Source organism: Schistosoma haematobium, chromosome ZW (assembly GCF_000699445.3).
Source record: "Schistosoma haematobium chromosome ZW, whole genome shotgun sequence".
In the NCBI taxonomy this organism is placed as follows: Eukaryota; Metazoa; Platyhelminthes; class Trematoda; order Strigeidida; family Schistosomatidae; genus Schistosoma; species Schistosoma haematobium.
In genome coordinates this window covers 12,426,063-12,449,169 of record NC_067195.1, presented here as the reverse complement: position 1 = coordinate 12,449,169, position 23,107 = coordinate 12,426,063, and the positions used below count along the sequence as shown (strand labels likewise).

The 23,107-nt window shown below is 29.6% G+C and overlaps 1 protein-coding gene across 1 annotated transcript in view; it reads left to right on the top strand.

Moving 5' to 3' along the window:
* Positions 1-23,107, top strand: part of TRPC7 (Short transient receptor putative channel 7) — a 158,665-nt gene that overhangs the window by 73,291 nt on the left and 62,267 nt on the right. The window contains exons 3-6 of the mRNA XM_051210426.1: positions 361-1,017; positions 11,651-11,824; positions 19,561-19,728; positions 21,916-22,159. Of these exons, the coding sequence (XP_051070417.1) occupies positions 361-1,017; positions 11,651-11,824; positions 19,561-19,728; positions 21,916-22,159 (1,243 nt within the window). The remainder of the gene's footprint in view (positions 1-360; positions 1,018-11,650; positions 11,825-19,560; positions 19,729-21,915; positions 22,160-23,107) is intronic.

Here is a 23,107-nt window from a genome sequence, read left to right as displayed (position 1 = left end):
ATAATACTTATAAATAGAAATTAAAATTAAGACTAAAATCGATTCTTCTCCGAAATACTTGTATAAAATATAGTTATGAAAAGAGCCCATTAATAGTTTTTAACAAAATTACTTACAAACCATGTAGCTCTGGTATTTGTAAAGTTTAAATAAAAACTAAATAACTAATATAATTTTGAGGCAAATTTATTAATTTTCTGATATTCCTCAGTAGTGTCCCAACTTTTGTCAGTGTCTTCAATTTACTTTGACTGTTAAATTTATTGAATAAATCCATAACTGTCTGCTTCATTTCACTGATAAATTTAACTGATTCTGCTGATGTCAGATTTGTCTTCATTTCTAATAATTTAATTGTAGTTAACTGATGAAGAACGTGTTTATTTGAATGCAGCGGCGACAGGCGATATTGGCATCATTCGTATGTCATTAGAAGATACTGATGAGTCAACTGACTTCAATGTAAATTGTGTTGATTATATGGGACGCAATGCATTACACCTTGCTGTTGATTCAGAAAATACTGAAGTAATGGAATTATTATTAGACAAACTAAATTTTGAATGTATCGAAGAAGCTTTATTACATGCTATCAGTAAAGGACATCCTAAACTAGTACGTGTTATTATTGAACATCCAAATTATCAAGCTGGTGAAGATCAAATTAAACGAATGGATTCAAGAAATGCATTTTTTCGTACAACAGAAAAAAGTCAATTTTCACCTGATATAACACCATTAATTCTATCAGCTCATTATAATAATCATGAGATGGTACAAATGTTTTTATCACGTAATCATACAATTGACAAACCACATTCAATATCATGTCAATGTAATGATTGTCAAGTTAGACAAGATTATGATTCATTGAAACGTTCACGTTCTAGGCTAAATGCTTACCGTGCCTTAGCAAGTCCAGCTTATATGGCATTAAGCAGTCCTGATCCAATAATGACAACATTTCAACTACGCCAAGAAATGATGAAATTAGCAGAAATTGAAAAAGAATTTAAGGTAAGTACGCTGACAATCAGTTATGCGAGAAATCTCAAATATTCTTTAACTAACTATTAAATATGTATAGTTTGTTTTGAAGTGAGTCTATTTCGTGGACTAATATAACTTTGTGGAACTTTGAAAATAAGTAAGTATTTGATATCTGTTTCATCTTCATCTTCAACTCTTCGACAGTGTTAACTCATAAACACATATGTTATATAATCTAGTCGGTCATTAAACGTCTGACAAAATACGTTCAGGCCCATTGACCAACCTATTCAATCCATTGAACAAGTGAAGTCAAGATACAAAGCTAGTATGTATTCACAATCTAATCGTTTGGGTCTAAACAGCTATTCAATGATTTCTGGTCTTTGATATTTTACAGCTGATGTCTGTCTATGATGTAACAAAATTTGTGTTGAATGATCTCAACAAAACCTCATCTTTTCACTAATTAAGGTCTTTTATCAGAATGTATACTAGTAATTTAATTAAATATCTTGAGATTTTGATAAAGTAATCGGTGTTATAAACAAAATGGTACACCAAAACATATCTGTGAAAATGATCTGTTGGAATGGAAATCTAAATTGTTTACACAGTAACTGAGAGTCAAATTTGTTTAAAGAAGTCCAACATCAGTTTCGTGAGTCATTCCTCATAAATTAAAATAATATCAAGTTTTAGTTCTGAGTGTTCGAAAGCACTTACCACGATTCCCTGGACTTATGGTTTCAAGTTAATGGTTGCCCATCACCAAATTGTCACTGCAATGTTAAGTGGAATGATACTTCTCATGAGATATAAATCCGCAACACTGAGTATTATAATCAAATTCATTGCCAAAGCATTATTCATCTTTTAATTGATTGAATCAGCCTTTTGCTAGCTTCCTTGACGTACTGGCACAAGGCTGTTATTTTCTGAGATAATAAAATAGAGAGTGAGACAATAACTAACCCAAAATATAAAATATAAATATCGCGAATTCACTAAAGTTGCTAATGTAAATTATGGATTTCTGACAAAATTTCGTATACATCAGAAGAAAAAAGAAAATTGTAAGTTCAGCTCACTTTGGCCACACGGGTGAACAGTGTTGAAAATTTATGTAGTGAAAGGCATTTACTATGCGTTATAACTTTCTATTGGTTCAGTTTATATCTCTTCAAGGTGATAATTCCTGCTTACTGCAACTTCTGAATAAGTTTATCACGAATACTCCTCCTAAAAATTTTGAACTGATTATTCTAGTGTCTGTCATAATATGTGATCGATAGCTTTGTTATGCAAATAAAGACAGTGTATCTCTTGCTTTATGTATAAATTTTCAGGTAATAAGCCGCACAAAGGATTGAAAGATATTTACAGTATGAAATTACTCTATCACTTGTTAAATGACTTATCAGACTAATCATTGCAATCATTTTATAAATCTTTCGTAGAATTTTTATTAGAATAGAAAATAAAAATTTAAATTCTATAAATTACGTCATGCACTGAGCCCTTTCAACCCACCCACTGAAAAACCAGTAAGCACTAGATATCTGTTTTATTTTAGTTAAGGACTCCTCAGTAGCGCTGATTTACGACCCTTCCGGAAATTAAGACGCAAGACCCTCAGTTCTCGAAACCATTGGACTTAAACAAGCAAACAAACGGATAATGGTCCAATAGTCTAAGTTCTGAGAGCTTGCAGCAAAACATAAAAGTCCTGGTTTCCACCATCGTTGGGATCGTGGATATTCATTGTCGAGAAATCTCATACTAAGACGAAATAACTGTCTAATCCTTCCTAGTTTTTTAATACGTGTTTAACTGAGACCAGCTTGTGATGTGTTCGTCAAGCTTCAACACTCTCCACAACGCATTCAACATTAATTAATAAATTTTAGTGCCTAAAATAAAATTATGTCAGAGAAAAATTTGTTTTTTTATAGTAATAATAATACAGAAAAAAATTGTTATATAGTTCTTTTACTCGTTGTCAGCGTATTCCCATTGAACCAGATGTTGATTTAAGACAATAATCCACAAAAACAACATCTACCATGGTTAATTAACGTTGCTATTAATCGTTAGATTTGCTTTGTGTACATTCCTATAACCATCTGTCATTTGTTAATAACATGATGAGAGAAACAAAATTATAACACTAATCTATTTTTTTCCGTTCAGAAAATTTTAGAGCAATAATAATAATAATAAAAATTTTGCTTCAATCGTTTATACGTTTATAAATATGTGGTGTAGTGTCATTCTGTTTAGTTTTTTTAACTAATTGCTACCAAAATCATATGATGCTTCATGCTCTTCAAGAAAGAACGTTCTATGATCAGTTCCGATAATAGCTACGTTGCTTTTATTTCAATGATAACGATTTTCAACAAAAAGAAAACACGATAATAAATAGGATAGATTGATTTGGAAGACGATTTTATTTTCCTTTTGCTAATGTTATAGTTAGTATCGTGAGAGAATTGTCTCAATATTTTCATTTAATCATGTTTTTTTTAAGTTAACGTGAACTGTATACAATTTACACAATTAAGAATCTTTTATATTGGATCGTATCAATGTACCAGTGACACGTATCTAAATTTTGCATAACTCCGGCAAAACTACTGTATCTTAATCTATATAATTTATGCAATTTTTCTTTGTGAGGTTTACCTGAGCTGATCAATTGGTTGTGTGATATTTCTATAACTGTAAATACTACGTATTGTTTTGAAGCATTTTTTTATTGAAAATACAGTGACATATCTTCGAAATATTTACTATTTGGAAGAATTTGGACACACAATAAATATCCTGTACTAACTCATCTGTATCTCATTAAGATGATTTCTACAACATTCAGCAGAAAATATGATTCCATAAAAGGATCAACCTAATAGGTTCGATTGTATTGGCGTAAAAGATATTTGAGTGATGTGAAACCATACAATTAAACATTGGTGCAGTTTGGATACCCAACAAAATACAAAAATGGGTGGATGCTTCAAACATTACTGAGAATCGCTAACTTTTTGTCACTTCAGCGGAAAGTTTTTATCACCTCAACTTTGTGTTGAAATAGAAGTTTAAATCAACGGTCTGTAAACTTTACTGCAAAGCCAAGATATTTATAAATTATAATAGAAAATACAAGTTTCATAGAAATCTCCAATAGCAGCTGAATTGTAAAGTCATACCAAATTGCATTTGTTGATTTACACGTATGTATACTTGTAATGATAAAACATATGGATGAGTAATCGTGATATTTAATTAGGTATAGCATAATAAGGGAAATAAGTGGTAGCTTAGCAAAAGGATTTCACTAACCCAATAAATAAAGACGATAAATATTTGTCCCTATCCATTTCTAAACGATTATTAAAAATAGATCACAGATTTATTTTAAAAATTTATTTGTACAAATGTACTGGTGTGGACAGAGGTGAATGCTTAAATTTATTCAAGCCCTAGAGATATGATTTTCAAAACCTCCCTTGTGTATTCCAAAATCAATTCATATTTCCAATAAATCTAATCTGGTACCACTGATTTTCCTTTTTAAAATTAATATTGATGTGAGTAATGTTTAATTTGTAATTATCCTTGTTGATTTTATATTCCCAATTGACCTTAATAGATGATCAGATTATTTAAAGTTTACCGTTGTGTCGATGAATAAAAATACAGAGAATTCAGCGAAGGAAATCTTTTCGACGAAGTTGTGGATTATGTATGAACTCTGTGCACAAAAAACGATAAATCCAACCCCTCATTCTTCCTTGGCCTTAATTCGCTTCTCCGATATTTTTGGCTCTTGCTTTTATTTTCATTACTATTTTGTTCTTCGCCAACAGTTTTTCATGACTATTATCCAACTGTTATTGAATAGATTTTTCTCATTTTTTCATCATATCTACGAAGTGGACAATTAACTCTGGTCTTTCTGACCTGTAAATTATTTTGATCCTCTTATTGTTCGCTAATCTATTGATTATTAAACAACCTTCTTTTGACATTTGAAATCTCGAATAACTTTACGATGTAATCTCTTCTATCCCTCTATAGATGCATATATTTGTCAAATAAATGTAAATACGAATGCACAGTATAAGCGAATGATTTCATCAAGAGGAAAATTTTCTTCGCTGAATTCTCTCTACATGATCAGATTGTTCTAGGTGTTGTGCGCTAATATATACGATCGTGATAAATCTCGTCTTTTATTCTCGTCCAATTCAAGCATGAATAAAACTATCAAATAAACAATAAATTTGTTCAAATTAATTTTCAATTCACCCACTCATAAATTACATCAATGTGGAAATCATAATTGTTATATTTGTATTCAATATAAAATTTTGCATTTTTTACTTAAAAGTTGTGTACAAATTGACATATATTAGCCACCTTTTTATGGAACAGTTACTGTTAAATATTACTAGGGGTTTGGAAGAGAATAATCGTTATTAAGGTAGAATTTCTTTCTTTGGGCTGAGTGATTTAATTGTGAAACTTTCTTAGTTCTTCTAGATGAAGTCATTTTCGAAAAATGTGTGGTAGAAGTGAGCCATTCAAATTTCTCTATGTATGACCACCAGCTTGTTCTGTCAACCCTCAGCTTGACTAAATATCGTTATCCTTTGATGGCACATTTGTTTTATCGGCCCCCATTTGATCATGTTCTTGTATTAGTTCAAAAGTTTCATATTTGGTTGATAAATTAGGTCGATTTCAATAAATAACAAAAGAGCCTACTTCTGTTCAGAGTTTTTGTAGATGATGTTGTTCAAAAACGTGAGATCAAAATTATCAAAGTCATCTGCCTTATCAACAAGTCGTGTCCAGCGCCTATTACAATTAACCAAGTCTACATTTCTGTACTCTAACATCCTAACCGACTGACTGAAAAATCACAAATAATAATCTTTGAAAGAATAAATTACTACATTTTGAAATGAAACTTTTGGATGAAATTTTATAAATCAATATATCAAATAAGATACTTCAGATTAAGTCATCATTGGCACATATCACCAGAGTATAGACAAATTTACAACACTGTTAAAATTCAACTTCCAGTACTCCATATAATTCACTGAATAACAGATCTCATTTTTATTATCAATATTTGTAGAAATAAAACTTTCGGTAAAATGACGTTATCTATAACCTCAATATAATAAAACTATTAGTTCGAAATTAAATTAAATTTCTATATCATTTAGAATAAAAATACTCAGGTGAAGTGATTACGAATTTTCTGTCACTTTGTTTTACAATAGTTAAGAAATTATCAACGTTATAGAAAGAAACGCATCATTTTTATAGTATTAGTCAGTCCAATATGGAACACAAAGGAAAATGGCAAAAAATAGACGCTGACGAATTATCTCTTAAGTTTTACAATTCATATTAAAATAAATTAAATTTTCGAGATAATTGTAGATTCAATAGAACTAAAGATAAATGAGCATTGCAATTAATTGACCTATTCACATAATCAAAATTTCAATTAACTTAAACGAATTTGTAACATAAAAAGCTGGGAGTTGACTCAAAAATAAATCAACATTGCTGTTTGCTTAATTATATTATGGGGAAATTGCAGTAAAGTTAATATATTGGATGACTACTTTCAGATCTAATCAACAAATTTATTATAGATTATATTAAAGAATTTAATGAACCTTAAATTGTACAAAATTAGATAGTAAAAAGGTAAAACAGTGACGAAAGAAAGTTTCCCTGTTAATAACTTAACGCAAACTGTATAAACTATAAAAAAATAATAATATTTAAATGAAAATGTTAAGTGAAATGTTAATTACGTAATTGCTTTTTTTTCTATTGTAAAAATAAAATATTATTTTTCTTCTATTAAATTATTATGACTGACATTCGTAATGTAAATCAATTTTTTAACTTGTTTTATTATTGAGAAAAGATGGGACATGACTAACCAAAAACAAGAAAAGTGATAAATATTAAAATGTAAAACAATTCAAGTTGTAATGATGTATGATAATAAGTAACTAAATGATGGGTAGATGTGAATGGTTTGGCCAATCACATAAAGAGGTTGATAATACTTCATTGAAAAAAATGAGAACGAATAAAAGGTACATTTAGTAAAACTTAATTTCAACCATTAATTAAATGGTTTATTTATTTATTCATCTGACTAAATTTTTTTCTAAAAAAATTAATTATTTAACAATAATTTGATTATTGGTATTACTAATAGAATATAAATTATAAAAAAGTGATTGTTTGGCAAAACTTCAATGATATAAAACAATTAATGATTAATAATATTTTTATTATAACATTACTACTACAATTTCATTATTGTTTAATTTAGTGTAATGATGAATTTAACAAAAATTTCAAGTGGAAACTTTTAAACTCAATAATTACTAATTAGTGGATAGTAGTATGTTACTGACAAATAAAAATGATTTATTGATTAAAGAACATGAATTGACAACTCTGAGTTGTGTGTTCTGTTATATCTGTATGCCCATAACTGTGTGCATAGAAAATTGAATTTTAACTGATTTCTACACTTTTACAAAACAGGAGATCTAAACTTTGAGTGAAATCACAAGAAAATATAAAAGATCTATTTAACAGAGCGACTACCATCTGAACTTATTATAATGTTTTGCATAAAAGAATGTAATATTTTTAAGTAACGTTATGATGGTGACTAGTAGTGAAACTCACAATGCGCGTGTCACCTTATTTTAGACTCGTCAGCTTGGTATACCTTTTTATTCTTAGCATAGAGACTTGAACCCGGTACCTCTTGCTTCAAAAACCCAATATGTTAGCCATTTTGGCACTTAGTTCAGGCAGTCACTGTCTTTCACAACTTAATAAGAGCTAAGAGTAAAAACCTTTGTTATAACTTGTCGTTTGAATACTTATTGTCTTGGCTCTTTTAATGCTACTTTTTTGTATCTGGTCGTCGCTGATTGTTATGTCGGAAACACTTATCACTTATAGTCGGAACGAGGGACCTCTGAGATTCCCACGACCCAAAAGGAAGAACACAAAGACTGGTATAAGTGATGATTTATTAACGCCAAAACACTATGACGACGACTCTAGTCGAAAATACACTCATTTATATATTGATTGTACACTCATTTTGGTTAATAATTAGGATGAAATCACATATATTAAAAATACATAAAGTTATAAGAAATCACATACTGAGCATAGTTCATGTCAATGGAATACACGAATATCATGTTTTGCAGAATAAAATATCATACAAGACAATAAAACAAATACTACATTGAGTAATCATTACATTGAATCAAAACAGAAGTAGTCTTGGACAAAACTCATAATGAGTAAATCAATCGAAAATTGACTTTTCTTTCCATCATATCACCTTTCCGTTTGCTGGTCTCACTAATCATAATTGATCGATCTCTTTTGATGAGTGTGAATTTTGAGTGCATTGTCTTGGTAGTAACATTGATTAGCAAAATGAACGATATCCACGTCCTAATTTCCGCTTCTAAACACCAAAAAAATATCGTTTAGAAATGACTGTGACTCAAAAGCACGATTGCAAAAACACGCTCAAATGTACATATTGCTAAAACAGTTACTTCATATATTCCAGAAGTGCTGATAACATTTCAAGAACCATAGAATGATCTTAGCAATATATATATATATTCACTAAACGTTTCGACTAAAAGGATAAATAAACTGATAATAAGCAATTATTTTTGTTCGCACTCAAAGAATCTAAAGTTCCAGTGATCATTCATTTCTTATAAAATTCAACCGAATCAAAAGTAAAATAATCCTCGTAGATGAAAACTGGGTTCGATTCTCGATTGATTGAAGTTGCCAATCATGCTCACTACGTTTCAACTCATTAGGCAATAGAAAACGAGACTTTGAAGCTGATTCACCATTCAATCTTGTATCAAAACTGAACCAATTTTCACTAATTAGAGGATTAGTTCTGTTCTTTCACTAGATCTGTGTGACTAAATATTCATAATTATAAGGTGTTATAAGAAAGTAAGAGATATAAAAGTAATCAGATAGAAATAAACCAAATAATTTCTAACAATGGCATAAAAGTCTTATTGATCCCAATGTTCACAAATTATTGTTTTATTTTTCACTAGTTGATTTGTGAAAGTTTTTCAATTTGTACTGAAATTACCAACTGATCAAGTTACGTGATCGTTAAGAAACTGTAAGTACTGGACAACTATTTTGTCCTAACATGGATACTTCTCCACGGTAGGCATCTACGACTATACCATGCAATTTAGTTTCTACTTCATTAAGCATTTATCTATTATAATTCAGTAGTGAGCTTATTTTACTGTTTTTGTACAATAATAAATATATTTTCCATAATTTTTACTTTTTATATTGACAATCAACAAGGGTTTTTTTCACTAGTAAGTATAAATTAATACTAAACTCGACTAGATAGATTTCTACAGCTGAATAAATAATAAAAAATTTATGTAAACAGAATGAAAGGCAGAAACTGACAAATAAGTAAATAAATACAATGTGATAAGATGACGAGAATCGAGTATTTTAATTTCATTCCTTACACAAATTACTGTTCATTTTATAGTCTATAAAATTTGAAGAAGTAAAAACAACAATTGGGTTTTTATAACAAGAATACATATTAGTCAAATGATGTTGAACATTTTTGTAGTAAGTCGTTTTTTCAAATAAAAAAACACAACTAAATGAAATCAGTCATGTGATCAGTGTTAGTCAATAAATAAAAATAATCACGGAGATGTGAATTTGTTTTAACAATAGTTTGTTTTAAAAAGAGAAATGAAAGTCTGACTCCAGCTAGACATCCAAGGAACTTCTCACTATTACATACGCATGAAGGACAAATGATGGAAATTTGCAAATAAATTATTCAGTATATGGCTCTCATATTTTGCCAAGAGATTCTGTAATTTATTGTAAACATACAATTAGTTGTCTCAAAAAAGTGTTTTCATTCATTACACTACAAACAAAATATGTTCCAATAATGATCAACACTTACAAAAAAGAGATTTATTTAAGTAATTGTTTAATCAACTAAATTGAGATGAAAACCTTAGAAAGATTCACTATGTTCTCATGAGAACCTCGAGATATGTAAATACCCTATAAATTGGAATTAATTATTTTGAATTTGGTTTTAATTAAAGGCTTTCTCAACCTCAGTAATTCTTGTAACATTGAAGAACCAGTCATTTAATAAAAGTAAACTGAATTGGATCTTTGATAATGGTATATCATAATTACTTTTCAATAACATGAAGTCAAACTTTATTATCAGTTGATATTTGCTACTAATTTAATTAGAAGACGAACTAGATTAATACATTACATTGTCAGACCAAGATTATAAAAAGGGAATATGGAGAAAAAAATTAATTAATCAATACTAACATCTTCATAACAAAGCTTTAGAATGACAGAATTGTAGTGATTTTGTAATAACCTAACTTATAAATTACTAACTTTCATTCCCTATCATATTTCTTACTGTATACAATGTGAGTTGTTTTGATTTTGAAAATTACATACAACTCTTAACCAAGTACTTGTAGATGAACTCATGATTGGATTGTAGCAGCCGCTGTCATATTGCTAATATCAATTGATTACGACCAATTCAGCAGAGGATGCTGTTAGTATTCCTTAGCTGGTCAATCAGTAGGATTTGATTGATATTAAAAACTAGACATACAAGCACATCTCACTACGAAAAACTAAACTAGTTCTTAAGCCTTTGTATCATATATACAATGAATCCCACTCCAAGTAAAAGGACGGTGATATCTCAGGATAAAAAGAGGATAGTATGATCCTACAAAGAGTACCGACATATTTAACCCAGATTCCTTCTAATAGCAAGTGCTAACTAAGGTAAGACTTAGGTACAGAGCTTCTCAATAAACACCAGGAACCACTTAACATCAAGCTATTAACTTTATTATTACCGGACATTTCATTTTTATTGTAATTCCTGGTTGTTAGTGGTACAGTCAGATAATAAGAAGTAGTAAAAAGTCAACCGATGTCAATCAGAAGTTACCTAAGGGTCAAGTACATTTCATTGAATTCAATTTCCTAAGGATTAGAGTGACATATATAGGAATAAGTGTATGTGCATTTCATTCTGTAGTCCAATGCACTCTCTCGCTCAAGATGTCAGTTGGGGGAGGTAGCTCAAATCATACAAACTGATCTCAGTCAACTACTGTTAACTAACAACCACCAGACAACTATTTCGTCCTAGCATTGGGATGTCTTCCGTAGTTTTCGAGGTCCAGAAACTGACGCTGGTTTGATTGTACGAAGATGTTATGATTATAAATCTTCCACTGAACTTATCTAGATCAAAAATCACAGCTCATTTAAGCACATTACTCACATAATCATGACTAGCTTATCGACTACTCAGTCTGAATTCAACTTATCAGTTATTAGTTTTAGACAGATTGTACACTTGTTCAGTATATACAGGTTGCATAAGGGCTTGAAATTAATTTAATAAAAGTCCTATAATGTAAACATTAATTACTTGGCTAATCGTCGAAATTGTGTTTGGTCTTTTTTTATTCTCTTGTAGAAAGAGTATCTTATGCTTGTTGAGAAGTGTATGAATTTCGCATGTGAAATGATGGATCTTTGTCGGGGTACACAAGAAGTTGAAGCGGTTATCTCAGATTTCTTAGAAGATGGAACAAATATCCGCGATCCACTCGGTCGTCTACGACTTGCTATACGCTTCGAGGAGAAAAAGGTATAACTGCTGGGATTATTATTAGATTGTAATAATCTGAATATTCCCTACTCTTTTTATATCATGGTTTCTGTTTGACTGGATTATGCTCTTTTAATGATGTTTTACTTTCAACTAATTTATGAAATGGCTTCCAAATGCAAGTTTTAATGTCGTCATATGAAAAATATATCTCATTTAAATTAGGCATATATAAACATCGTTGACAGTTATGTATCATTATCAGCCATACTGCGTCACAGAAATATAATCAATAAGTCATTACCCTTAAAAAATTGTAATAGTTTATTTAGTAATGTCATCAAAAATTTCAACATTGATTGTCAGATTGTTAAGATAAGTAGACTCTCTCCGGATTCAGTCATCTTAATGTCTCTAAAAAACAGAAACATGATGATCTAGTGATAACTGTAACATATTCTTAGATCATTGACACAGACCGGTAAGCGAAGGTAGCAACTCATAATGTATGTTATTTATGATTCATTGAGCTACCAGCTAAGTAATTAAGAAGAAGGAAATGCAAGTTTTGTGGTGCAAACATTTCAAAAAATCTGTTTTTATGTACTGTTCTAATTTATGAACATATATATTTGAAGATAGATGGACGACGATATACATTTTGTCATAAAATCCCAACTTACGCTATTCATTAAAGAAATATAATGCTCTTAATCTATATATCTTACTAACAACTTCCATGCGTCAATAATTTAGGGACATTTACCGGATTTGTTTCAAAAATAATCTCACTTTTTGGTTGAAAATATGAACTGACTAAAGCTAGACCACAATTGAAGACCTAGAGGCACTGCTGATTCATCCTAGTATAGGACTCCTCAGCAGTGTAGATCCATGGTCTCGCAAGCGGAAATCGAACCCAGGACAATCGGTCTCACATTCGGATGCCTTACTTCTAGAACTCTGTGGTAATATCTATCGTCAAGCAATTCACAATATCGAGCAACCATGTTCATTTATTTTCGGTAAGTAACTAACTCATAACCGAAACATTTTAGCTTCGCTCATCACTCTTTACATTATTTTGGGAAATGAAACATTCTTTTAGATAAATTACGTACCAACAATATTTTCAGATTTGTGTCTGGGTATTTTAATTTTAAAATTTCTGATTCCGAGTTATTCGCTTTTATGCAATAGACTTTGGTTACTTTGTTGTGATTCAGTACTGTACACTGATTCAAAATAGTTTTTTAGTCAGAACAAGGAATTATACTTTGAGCTTTTCCTAAGTTTTGATCAACAATAGCACAGTTGTTGATGACTAAAATCCCAAACAAAAACCTTTCTCAACTATATTACAGAACAGATTACTTGTTTCAACCAGACATATTTGTTGTACACTATCAATATTGATAGTAATAACTGTTTGCAAGAAATTATTGATCAATCCATTGCTTCGCAATTCAGATATTACTAAAGTATAAAATATGGAATCAACTCATAAAATCATAGATTATTTGAAATATCTCATTCCTGGCTGATAACAGAGATTGGAACAAAATTCCTTATCTATCAGCTGCTTCCGCTAAGTAAAAACAGCTCATCAACTGTAATTTCTCTGGCATTTCAATAAAAAAAGTCGAGGAGACATTTTTAACAAGATATAAGTTTTTAAAAATATGCTTCTATAACTGTTTATACGGTAACAACAACGAGGCTGAAAAAAAAGTAATAAAATAATGCATCAAAAGAGAAAGTAACCAGTTGGAGAATAACAATGATCACTATAATAATTATAAAATATATGTGATCATTTACCTGGTTACTATAAACTATTAAGAGAATACAAAAAAATAGGTTAATTAAATCCTTACTGGTGCTATCAAACTGAAAATTCATAAGAGAAAAAGAATATATCAGAATAGTAAGTTGACTTGAAATTTATCAAAATGGCTTCAATGTACTATTAATTTATCTTTCTTCCAATCTACTATTTGATTATATAACAATTTATCTAATTTGTTCATCATATTAATTCACGTTTTTTTTGTTGTTGAATATACCCTTATTTTTGTTTAATATAAAATGTGACAATGTAACTAAATCCATAAACCATATCTTCTATAATGAACTGATTAAAACAATTGGCCATACGGTGTTTGCTTTATTAAAGTTTCATTTCATAAATCAATAAAAAAACAACTGTAATTTCACAAATGGATATACTACATTCATTCGAATAAACATATTTTAAGAGATACTATTGATCATATAATCTTTATTTATAACTAGGAAAAAAACAATCAATGGTAAATTAAATGATTACTGATCACGAAAAATATTCAAATGTCAACTGACTAATAATCATAAATGGCAAACAAATTCTGGAAATATTTCTATGGAACAATCAAAATATTTTCAAATATTCGTTCCTTTTTCTCTTCTTTTTTTCTATGAAGAAAAAAGCGTACTCATTCCATGTCATTATTGTAAACTGTGGCACTCAATAAGAACCATTTATAAATTAACTAAACTTCAATAAAATGAGGTCTCTTTGTTTTTCTTTTTTAGAAAAAAAGTTAAGAAATATAATTAAACTATTTAGTTTGTTCAATAGTTTTAAATAAAATCAGTCTAATAAAAATGAAGTTAATATTATTTATAAGATTGTGAAAAGACATTAATATTAGTTATTCAGTACAGGAATATGTTACTCTGTAATAGGAAAAATTAGGCAGATTTCATCAATACTAGAAATTTTGTTTGATTAGTCAAACTTATAAATGGATTATCAATGTGTTTATAGTTATAAAATAAAACTTGATATAAACTGAAATTTCAAATATTGTTAGAGTTGACATCCAACTTGAGATTTGTTAGGTCCAGATAAACATAATGAGTGGTAACTTTTGGATTCTTTTATGTACCAATATTAAACGTAAATTTTTATCGTATAATTGTTAAATAGCTAAGCTATTCATATTCATGTTCCTCTTATTATAAGCTTTATTTTGATCTGTGAACCATTATTATACGTTTTACCATTCTTGAATTATGCCCTGTCTATTAGTCACTGCCTCACACATTCACAGCCAGGTTTGGTCCATAACAAGAATAAAAACTATCATTTAAGTTTCAACTAAGTTCGCATAGTGCTCAGATGTTTGTACCAAATATCAATTTATAATAACCAATATTTCTTTTAGTTAGTGGTTTTAATCAGATATCATCTATCAAGTGGCATTGTAATCATTAATTTGAGAAAATGCTTTAACTATTATGAATGAGATATAAATTATACATTTCAGACTTATAACAAAAATGGAAAAATGAAATGTGCAGCTCATACCGAAGCAGGTGATTTATTTAGAGGGCTATTACCCGAGCGTTTCAGGCAGATGTCCCATTTACAACTCAGTGAGGTTTGACCAGAAGATGCTATCCCATGGTACCCAGTGATCAATAATAAGTTCATATCATATTATATCTCTCAGAATAATACAGCCTATGTTGAATTCGAGTTCAAGTATGTTGATGACAATTCACATTTTCAAACACGGGTTTTGGTAGCCTGTGAACGTGTTACGAATATCGTTCCAGTAATCGCCATATCGTAGATTTAACCGCGATGCTGATATGGGGTGAAAAAAAGGAGATTAAGTCAGTTTATAACATGGTGCCCAGATATAAAATAACGCTTTATAGAGTTGGCATCTTTCCGTCTATCAACACCCTCTTATTTGGTCTGTAAAGATGAGGTTATTCAATTGCTTCATACTTTACCAAACATGACTCATAACGAGAGCCAATTGTCGTTTTTTTATATTCTTCATCGTAATGAGAGAATGTTCTGTAACTAAAAGTTTTTCTCATGTGGGTCTTTTTAAAATGATTTGCTTCTTCTAATACAATTATTTCTCATTTACTCATTTCTATTCATTGAGTCATTTGTTTACACTCCATCCGCTGGCTCTATCTGTCAACAACCCCATCTTCCTACTTGTGTGATGCATATTTGTCTCGGTCACCACATGCACACCAATATTTATGAGTTTATGTGTAGTGAAATAAACCGTAAATAACCACTTGGTTCACCTGCTACATTGTAGAGGAATTCTAAATTCGAATGAACTAGGTGTTTCAAGTTTTGATGGTTGCAACCTTATTTCGAAGAAATTGAAATTAGTAATTACTATTATCAAATAAATAGATTAATGTTATCGCTTTTTAGTTTATTTGAGAGGAACTGATGAATTCAAGTAAACTTTAACAAAGTTTCAATGTAAATTTCTTTGACATATAAACGTTTGCTATAAAGTTTACAAAACAGTTACTCACAAAAATAAATAAATAAATATGATTACATGTATTAGTTTCTGACAAACATATAACTTCTGTGATTTCATCAATCAACATACATAAAATTAGATGTGAAATCAACATTTTAAAAATGAACACAATGAATTACTAATGAACAGTAAGTTTTGTGAGTTCTCGACTTCGTGTAATTTGTAAATTGACGAACGACGAAATCAATTTTGTATTATTTATACAATTTATTCTCAACCTTCTAAAAACACTTTAGTATCATTAAACATAAAGAAAAATATTCACAATACATTACTGAATATTTAATTGTTAACCTATTTGTATCAGTCATCATTGACAAGTAAGTACATTTTCACTGTTAATAGAAAATATAATTAGTAAAATGAAAATGTTCAATTTAATCCTATAAAATAATTGGAATGTGGTGTGTGCTACTTATATTGACATAAGTAGTATATGATGTTAGTCGTTAACAGAGATCAAGCAGTAAAGAATAGAAACAAAATGCAATTTATATGAAAATGCAAGAACAATGAAGTCTGAGTCATTTTGAGACAATTGGTGGACATTTTGCAAATTAAGCATTAACTTTATGATTGTTAGATTTTATTAACAAATCCTGTAGTTTTGTGTTAAATAAATTCGATTGTCCCCCCTCCCAAAAAAAATGTACTGAACAAGAACACCAGTGGAGATAAGTTCAATAGATATGCTACTTTATTTAGATATAGTATAACGAATTTAAAGAAAATATATACTTATTTAAAGCATAGTTAAAGTAATATAATTCGGTATGTTATTCTCTTCTATTCAATTTTATTTTATGGGATATATACATTTAAGTATTGATTAGGAATTCAAATAAGCATATGTAAATTTCATTTCTAGATTACTTTGTTGCTATTACCGCTATGTGATTATTCATTGACGTTATTATTTTTTAACAATTATTTCAAAAGTGAGTAAATAAAATTAGCTTCCTATCCCCGTTTCTTCTAGTCACCCACCATAACAAAACACTCACCTCTACATATAAGCACATGTACAGAGAAAAGAAAAAAACACTTCCCTTTAAAACAAGGATTAAATATCATTCTATAGATAATTTCGATTGCATATATCAATATTCATTAACTGTATATTCGCCTATCCTGGCCTTTGTTTTTAATTGTTCATGTTTACTCACTAGTTAGCTGACTAGTTGGATTATCTGCTTGCTTGCTTATTACCTCATGACTTGTAAATCCTATCATGTATAAATCAGGAAACTAATGAGATAAGAAAATTTCCTACAGATAAGTATAATTTTAAGAACATAATTACAATATGTAAATCTGTCATGAGAAAATTAACAGTCTAACTCATCAATATAAATAAATGTAGCTCTATGTACGCATATATACATATATAATCTCGGTATGTATCTACGTTTGTAAGCATGTCAAAGCGATCATGATAACAATAATCATTCCGACTGTTTTCACTTCCGTCGAATTTTATTTCAAGATAGTTAATTATATATATATTACAGTCACTACTAATATTTGTATTATTGATGGCAATCTTTTAGAGCATAATCTTATTTGGAGAGAAGATCGTGTTGAAATAATGAAAATGAGAGGAAACAAAGAAATCCCAGCAAATGAAATAATGGTTCTTAACAGTTTCTATTCTTCAAAAATTCAGTTACTCAATCTCTTTTCTTTTCTTTATATGTATATATATTTATATGAACATTCTTTAAAATTGGACGAACTTTATTGAAATTTGCACAAAAACATTTCATCCCTTGATGAGTTGTTGTTGTTATCGGTGCTGTCGTCGTTGTCGTTGTTATATTTTCATATTTTATTAATAGTAATCAAAGTAGATAAGAAAAAAGAGAACGATTTGAAACAAACAAATCAATGATAGGAAATAAAAAATGAATAATTAAGATTTCTGTATAAGAATTTATTATCAAAGAATACTTAATTATTTTGATAACATTCAGCAGGAAACTACTTAATATATATATATATATATATATATATATATATATATATATATATATATAAAGCTCTGTTGGTTTCATATGTATCAATTAAACTGTACATTACATTAAAATGAAAGTTGATCATGATAACTGTTAGAGAGTGTAGAAAGTTCAATAAGATTTTTTGCTTCAATGAATTTGCGAAAATGAAATGAATCAGATTATTTGGTTGAGAATATTTTCTGTAGAAAAAAGAGTCAGTAATGAGTATATTTTTAAAAAATCCAAAGAAATGAATCCTTAGTGTTGTAAATCCACACTACTATTATGGATAGGATATGAGCAATTTAAATGTGGTGTAAAACATATGATAATTGAGTCACTGAAGTGAAATTTGTTAGTTCATATTTTTAACCTGTTTTAAAATAAAAGCATAGAACAATAAAAAACTTATCCAATTGGTATGTTATTATATTTTGGTGTGTGCTAGTGATGTCGACAGATGTAAGTAGTATGTATCATTAATCAAAAGTGAAATGTCTGGCGGCAGAAGGTTAAGACGATCATAGAAAAGTAGACGAGACCAAAGAAGGATTGCTGTGAAAAGGAGGGAACAGTGAAGTCTGAGACGATTGATTAATATTTACAAAAGGAACAGTCAAGTTTGAGACAATTGATTGACATTCTGCAAATTAAGTATTTACTGTCTTGTTCTCAGATTTTACTTAGAAGTTTTGTAAATTTGTGTTCAACTACATTCGATTGCCCCCACTGTGTTCTTCTTCACTACAGTATCAGTTTAAATTTACTTGATGCAAAGTACAAAAGCTTTACAGTAATCGTTTGCAAAATTGACCCGCATGCTAATTATTGTCAAGCGTTGTGGTAAAATCTGAACTTAAATCAAAACGTCATTCCAATACTGTCTTGATTTACAATAATTTCCCAACTAATCTTTATCTTTAGTGTAAACTATTTTCAACTTCAACTAGTTACAAATTGCTTCCCTTAACTATTTAAACAGTGATATTTATAACTTGGATAAGAAAAAGAGAATTCAGTGAAGAAAATTTATAGTGATATGGAAAATATACAGAAAATGTATAGCTTAAGTAAATGATTTCGTCGAAAAGAAAATTTTCTTCGCTGAATTCTTTTTATTTATAATTTCATTAAGAAATGAAAATAGTTTACCTCAATAGAATTATTCATTCTAAATGAAAAAAACGAGTCATCATTGGTGAATGAACAGACTTTAAAAGGCATAAAAATTAGGAATTAATTGATTTCGTCAATAACTATCTTCAATTCATTTTAGTTTTTGAAAAGTGTTCTAAATTTATTCATATATACCAATTATTATTAATAATGGATTTAAGCACTAAGTTGATAGGAATAATAACTTATTTTCAATTTGTGTTTCTTTTTTTCTTATTTCCCATCACCTTAACCTCCGAACCCCGGCCAGTTTGTTGCTCATCCAAATTGTCAACAATATCTTACTAGTATATGGTATGGATCAGAAACAGCTTTTCTTCAATCATGGTCATTAATTAGGAAAATTGGTCTTTCCATAGCTGCTACACCGTTGCTTCCATTATTCTGTTTAATATACATTATACTGCCTACCTCGAATGTACGTGATAAACCACTGATTTTTAATTTTCATTTAATGTTATTTTCCCTCCAAAATTTGTATTATAAATTGATTTTAGTTCGGCAACCATTGAACATAAACAAATATTGGATTTCTGTTTCATTCCAGTATAGAACTCCTTGGCAGCAGCGTGCATGACCTTTAGACCACCGAGTGAGCACCAAATAGTGTACATTTTTAACCTCGGCTAGCTCGCGATATTGTGAGACCGGTGTTTGATGTCAATAATGTTTAAATGACTCGTAGTTGGCATTGCTGAATCCTCGAGTTACGGCTTATAACTGAAACATCTGTTAAAATTAACCTCTAACGAGAACGTGATTTGGGTCCCTATAGAGATTTGATTGAGATTAATTGAGTTCATAAAATGGACCAGTACTTAACACCCGTCACGTGGTCATTTATTTTAGTACCCAAGTGTATGGTAGAGAGGAGGTAGTGAAATAACCACAACGAATTTTAAACAATTGTCAATCAGACAAATTACAGAGTTGGGCTGTCTGGACTATCTATCCTAGCTACCATGTCTGATATTACTCACATTTCACACTATTATCGTACATACAAATGAAGCTCCATCCTCTCGAACCACAAAGGTCACAATTTTTCATCTCTGACCTTGCACACGTACACACATGCACAAATTTACATACATGTCGCTTATAAATCACCTTGACTGAAATGACATAACATTGACTTGTTCAGACCTGTTTTTTGATTGATCGCACATGATATTCTTGTGTTGTTCCTTTGTATTATTCAAACTTGGCTTACACTGAGTCACGAAACGTCAGAAAATCTAATTTCCCTATTGTTGGGATGATACAAATATATTAATTAATTAATTAATATAGAAGTGGGTTTTTGCTACTCACTCTGTATGACATAATACATAAGTAATTCATTTCAAATTTTTTACTAAAAGCCATTTGTTCAATTATTGGCTCATCCCTACTGTTTAATGTATATATATTCAAAATATTTCAAATATTTCATTGAAAAATATTCAACTGAAACATAAATGTATTTTTTGACTATGTACATTGAAACACGAACATATGAGAAATAGACAATGAAAGTCAGTCTATTTAGATATTATTTGAAAACAAGCAATGTCGATTATAAAGGCCAATCTTTTTAAACTAATCAAAAATCTATCCTTAGCTTTTCTCAGTATTGTTTGGTTTTTAAAAAATTTCAGTAATTATACTGGTGAACAAAATACACGAAATCATTTCAAAGCCGATATTTTACAATGATGATCATGATAATCAGGAAAATATTCTGATAGATTTATAAAGTTCATTTATTCCAGGTTAAACATGTAAATATCTGTGCATACAATTCGCTTCATCATTTTACTGATAGAAATTCAGGTGATATATACATAAAATTCTCAAATGGTTCTTAATATATCGAACGTACCATAATTAGGATTTAAACAACATGGTTTCTTACTACAAAGAGTAGAATGTCATGTTTTTGAATGAATAACATAGCAAACATGGTTTCACTATCGTCACAGTATACTTATAGTCATTCAAAACTTGAAGGGAATCGACGAAAAAGACAACAAAGAAAAACAAAAAAGGCTTACTGTAATTGGTCCGTCGTCATATATGTGCTTGGTGGTTTAATGACGTATTCATTTAGATATATTTTATTTGAATAAATCCCTTGTTCTGTATGAATTCTCACAATAATGAAGTGAATGATGAACTTTGACATTGATTAGGAACAGCGTAAGTGATTCATATAACAAGTTCATAAAAAAAATTAGATGGAAAATTTCAGTTTGTAGAAAAGTATAGACTTCTTTACATCGTTCAAATTCATTGTAATTTCACTAGTGTACTGAGTTACAGCCTCTGGTGTAAGTATTTTTAGGACAGCACCGAATGGAATTAAATTATTGATGACAGTGAATTTGTTTTACAGAGAGATCGTAGTAAATCGTCTTAGATTCTCAAAAAAAAAATTATCCGTAAATCATAACATCTAGAGAGCCGAATCAGAATGAGAAAATTCCGATTTTAATATAAAGTTACGAATGTTACAACTGGACAATTCATAAAACCAAATTGCAATAATAAATGTAAAAATTAAATTATGCACTACAGATTGTACATATTCCCAACTATTTTTCTCTTGTTTTATAAAAAACAGATTGCTCGTTCAATGCGATGTCCGGCAGCTAAATTTGCAACTCATGTTGTATCCCATTTTTTATTTTTAATATTACTCGCTGCAGCAACATTCCGTTTAGAAGAGAATTATGATGCATTATTAGACGAACAAATGCTTGGTACAGGGGATGAAGAAACAATACGACAATGGGTACAAAAAAACTTTCGACCATCTAAAGCAATTATAACACATGTTCAAATATGTATTGTATTGTGGGTAGCCGGTAAGTAATTGAACAGTCTTTTTTTCTTCTAAAAACAATATAACTTTTTTTACAATAAACCTGTGACTAAATCACTACTAAACAACTTTAGTGGGGAAAATATTGGAAAAATAAGGATAGATTTCTCAATAGTGCGTATAGTGCATGAGATCAAACCAATAAGCTTCGGATCTACTTTTGTAGTAGTCAATCTTTAATGATGGTCGAATTCTATCAATTAAGTTATAACGTAACCAAGTCAAAAAGTAGACACCGATGGTGTTGTCTTGAATAATCATGAGAGCTTTTTAATCGAACCATCAAGGAACGCAACGTTATCATAAACATCTATCTTAGTTTCATATCTTCTCCTATAGATGATACTAGAAACCTATGATTTTTAATAAATCACTATATTTTCCTGTTGTATAGTTCTACACGTTTGTTTGATAAAAAGAAATTTAATATTTACGGTAAAATTATACAAACTAAGGTTAAAAGTTATTATTCAATTACTTCTCGATCATAATAAACGCATTTTAGCCACGTTCAGCCGTTCATCATACAACCAAATGTCTCGGGGTCCTTTACCAACTAGAATTATAAGTAGAAATGTATGGTAACAAATTCCGTCAATTTAATTTTTCAAAACATCGTCTGGTTAGTTTGATACGTGACAGTAACTAAGGCAATGAAACACTCAAATGAATAATAAGTAGTTAGATAATCCCAGCGTATTCACCGCTCTAAATACATAAGTTTTTATCACAATGATATCACTTAGAGTTTGTACTTCTACTTTCTTTTTGTAAAATTATGCATCCACTTACAGACACTATCAAAAACTCAAATACAAGAAGAGTTAATTTAATAAATTAATATCTTTTAAAGATTTTGCATTATTCTCTAAGATGCTCGTCTTCGATTACCGTTTTATAATGCTACAAAATATTAAACTTAAGTCTACCT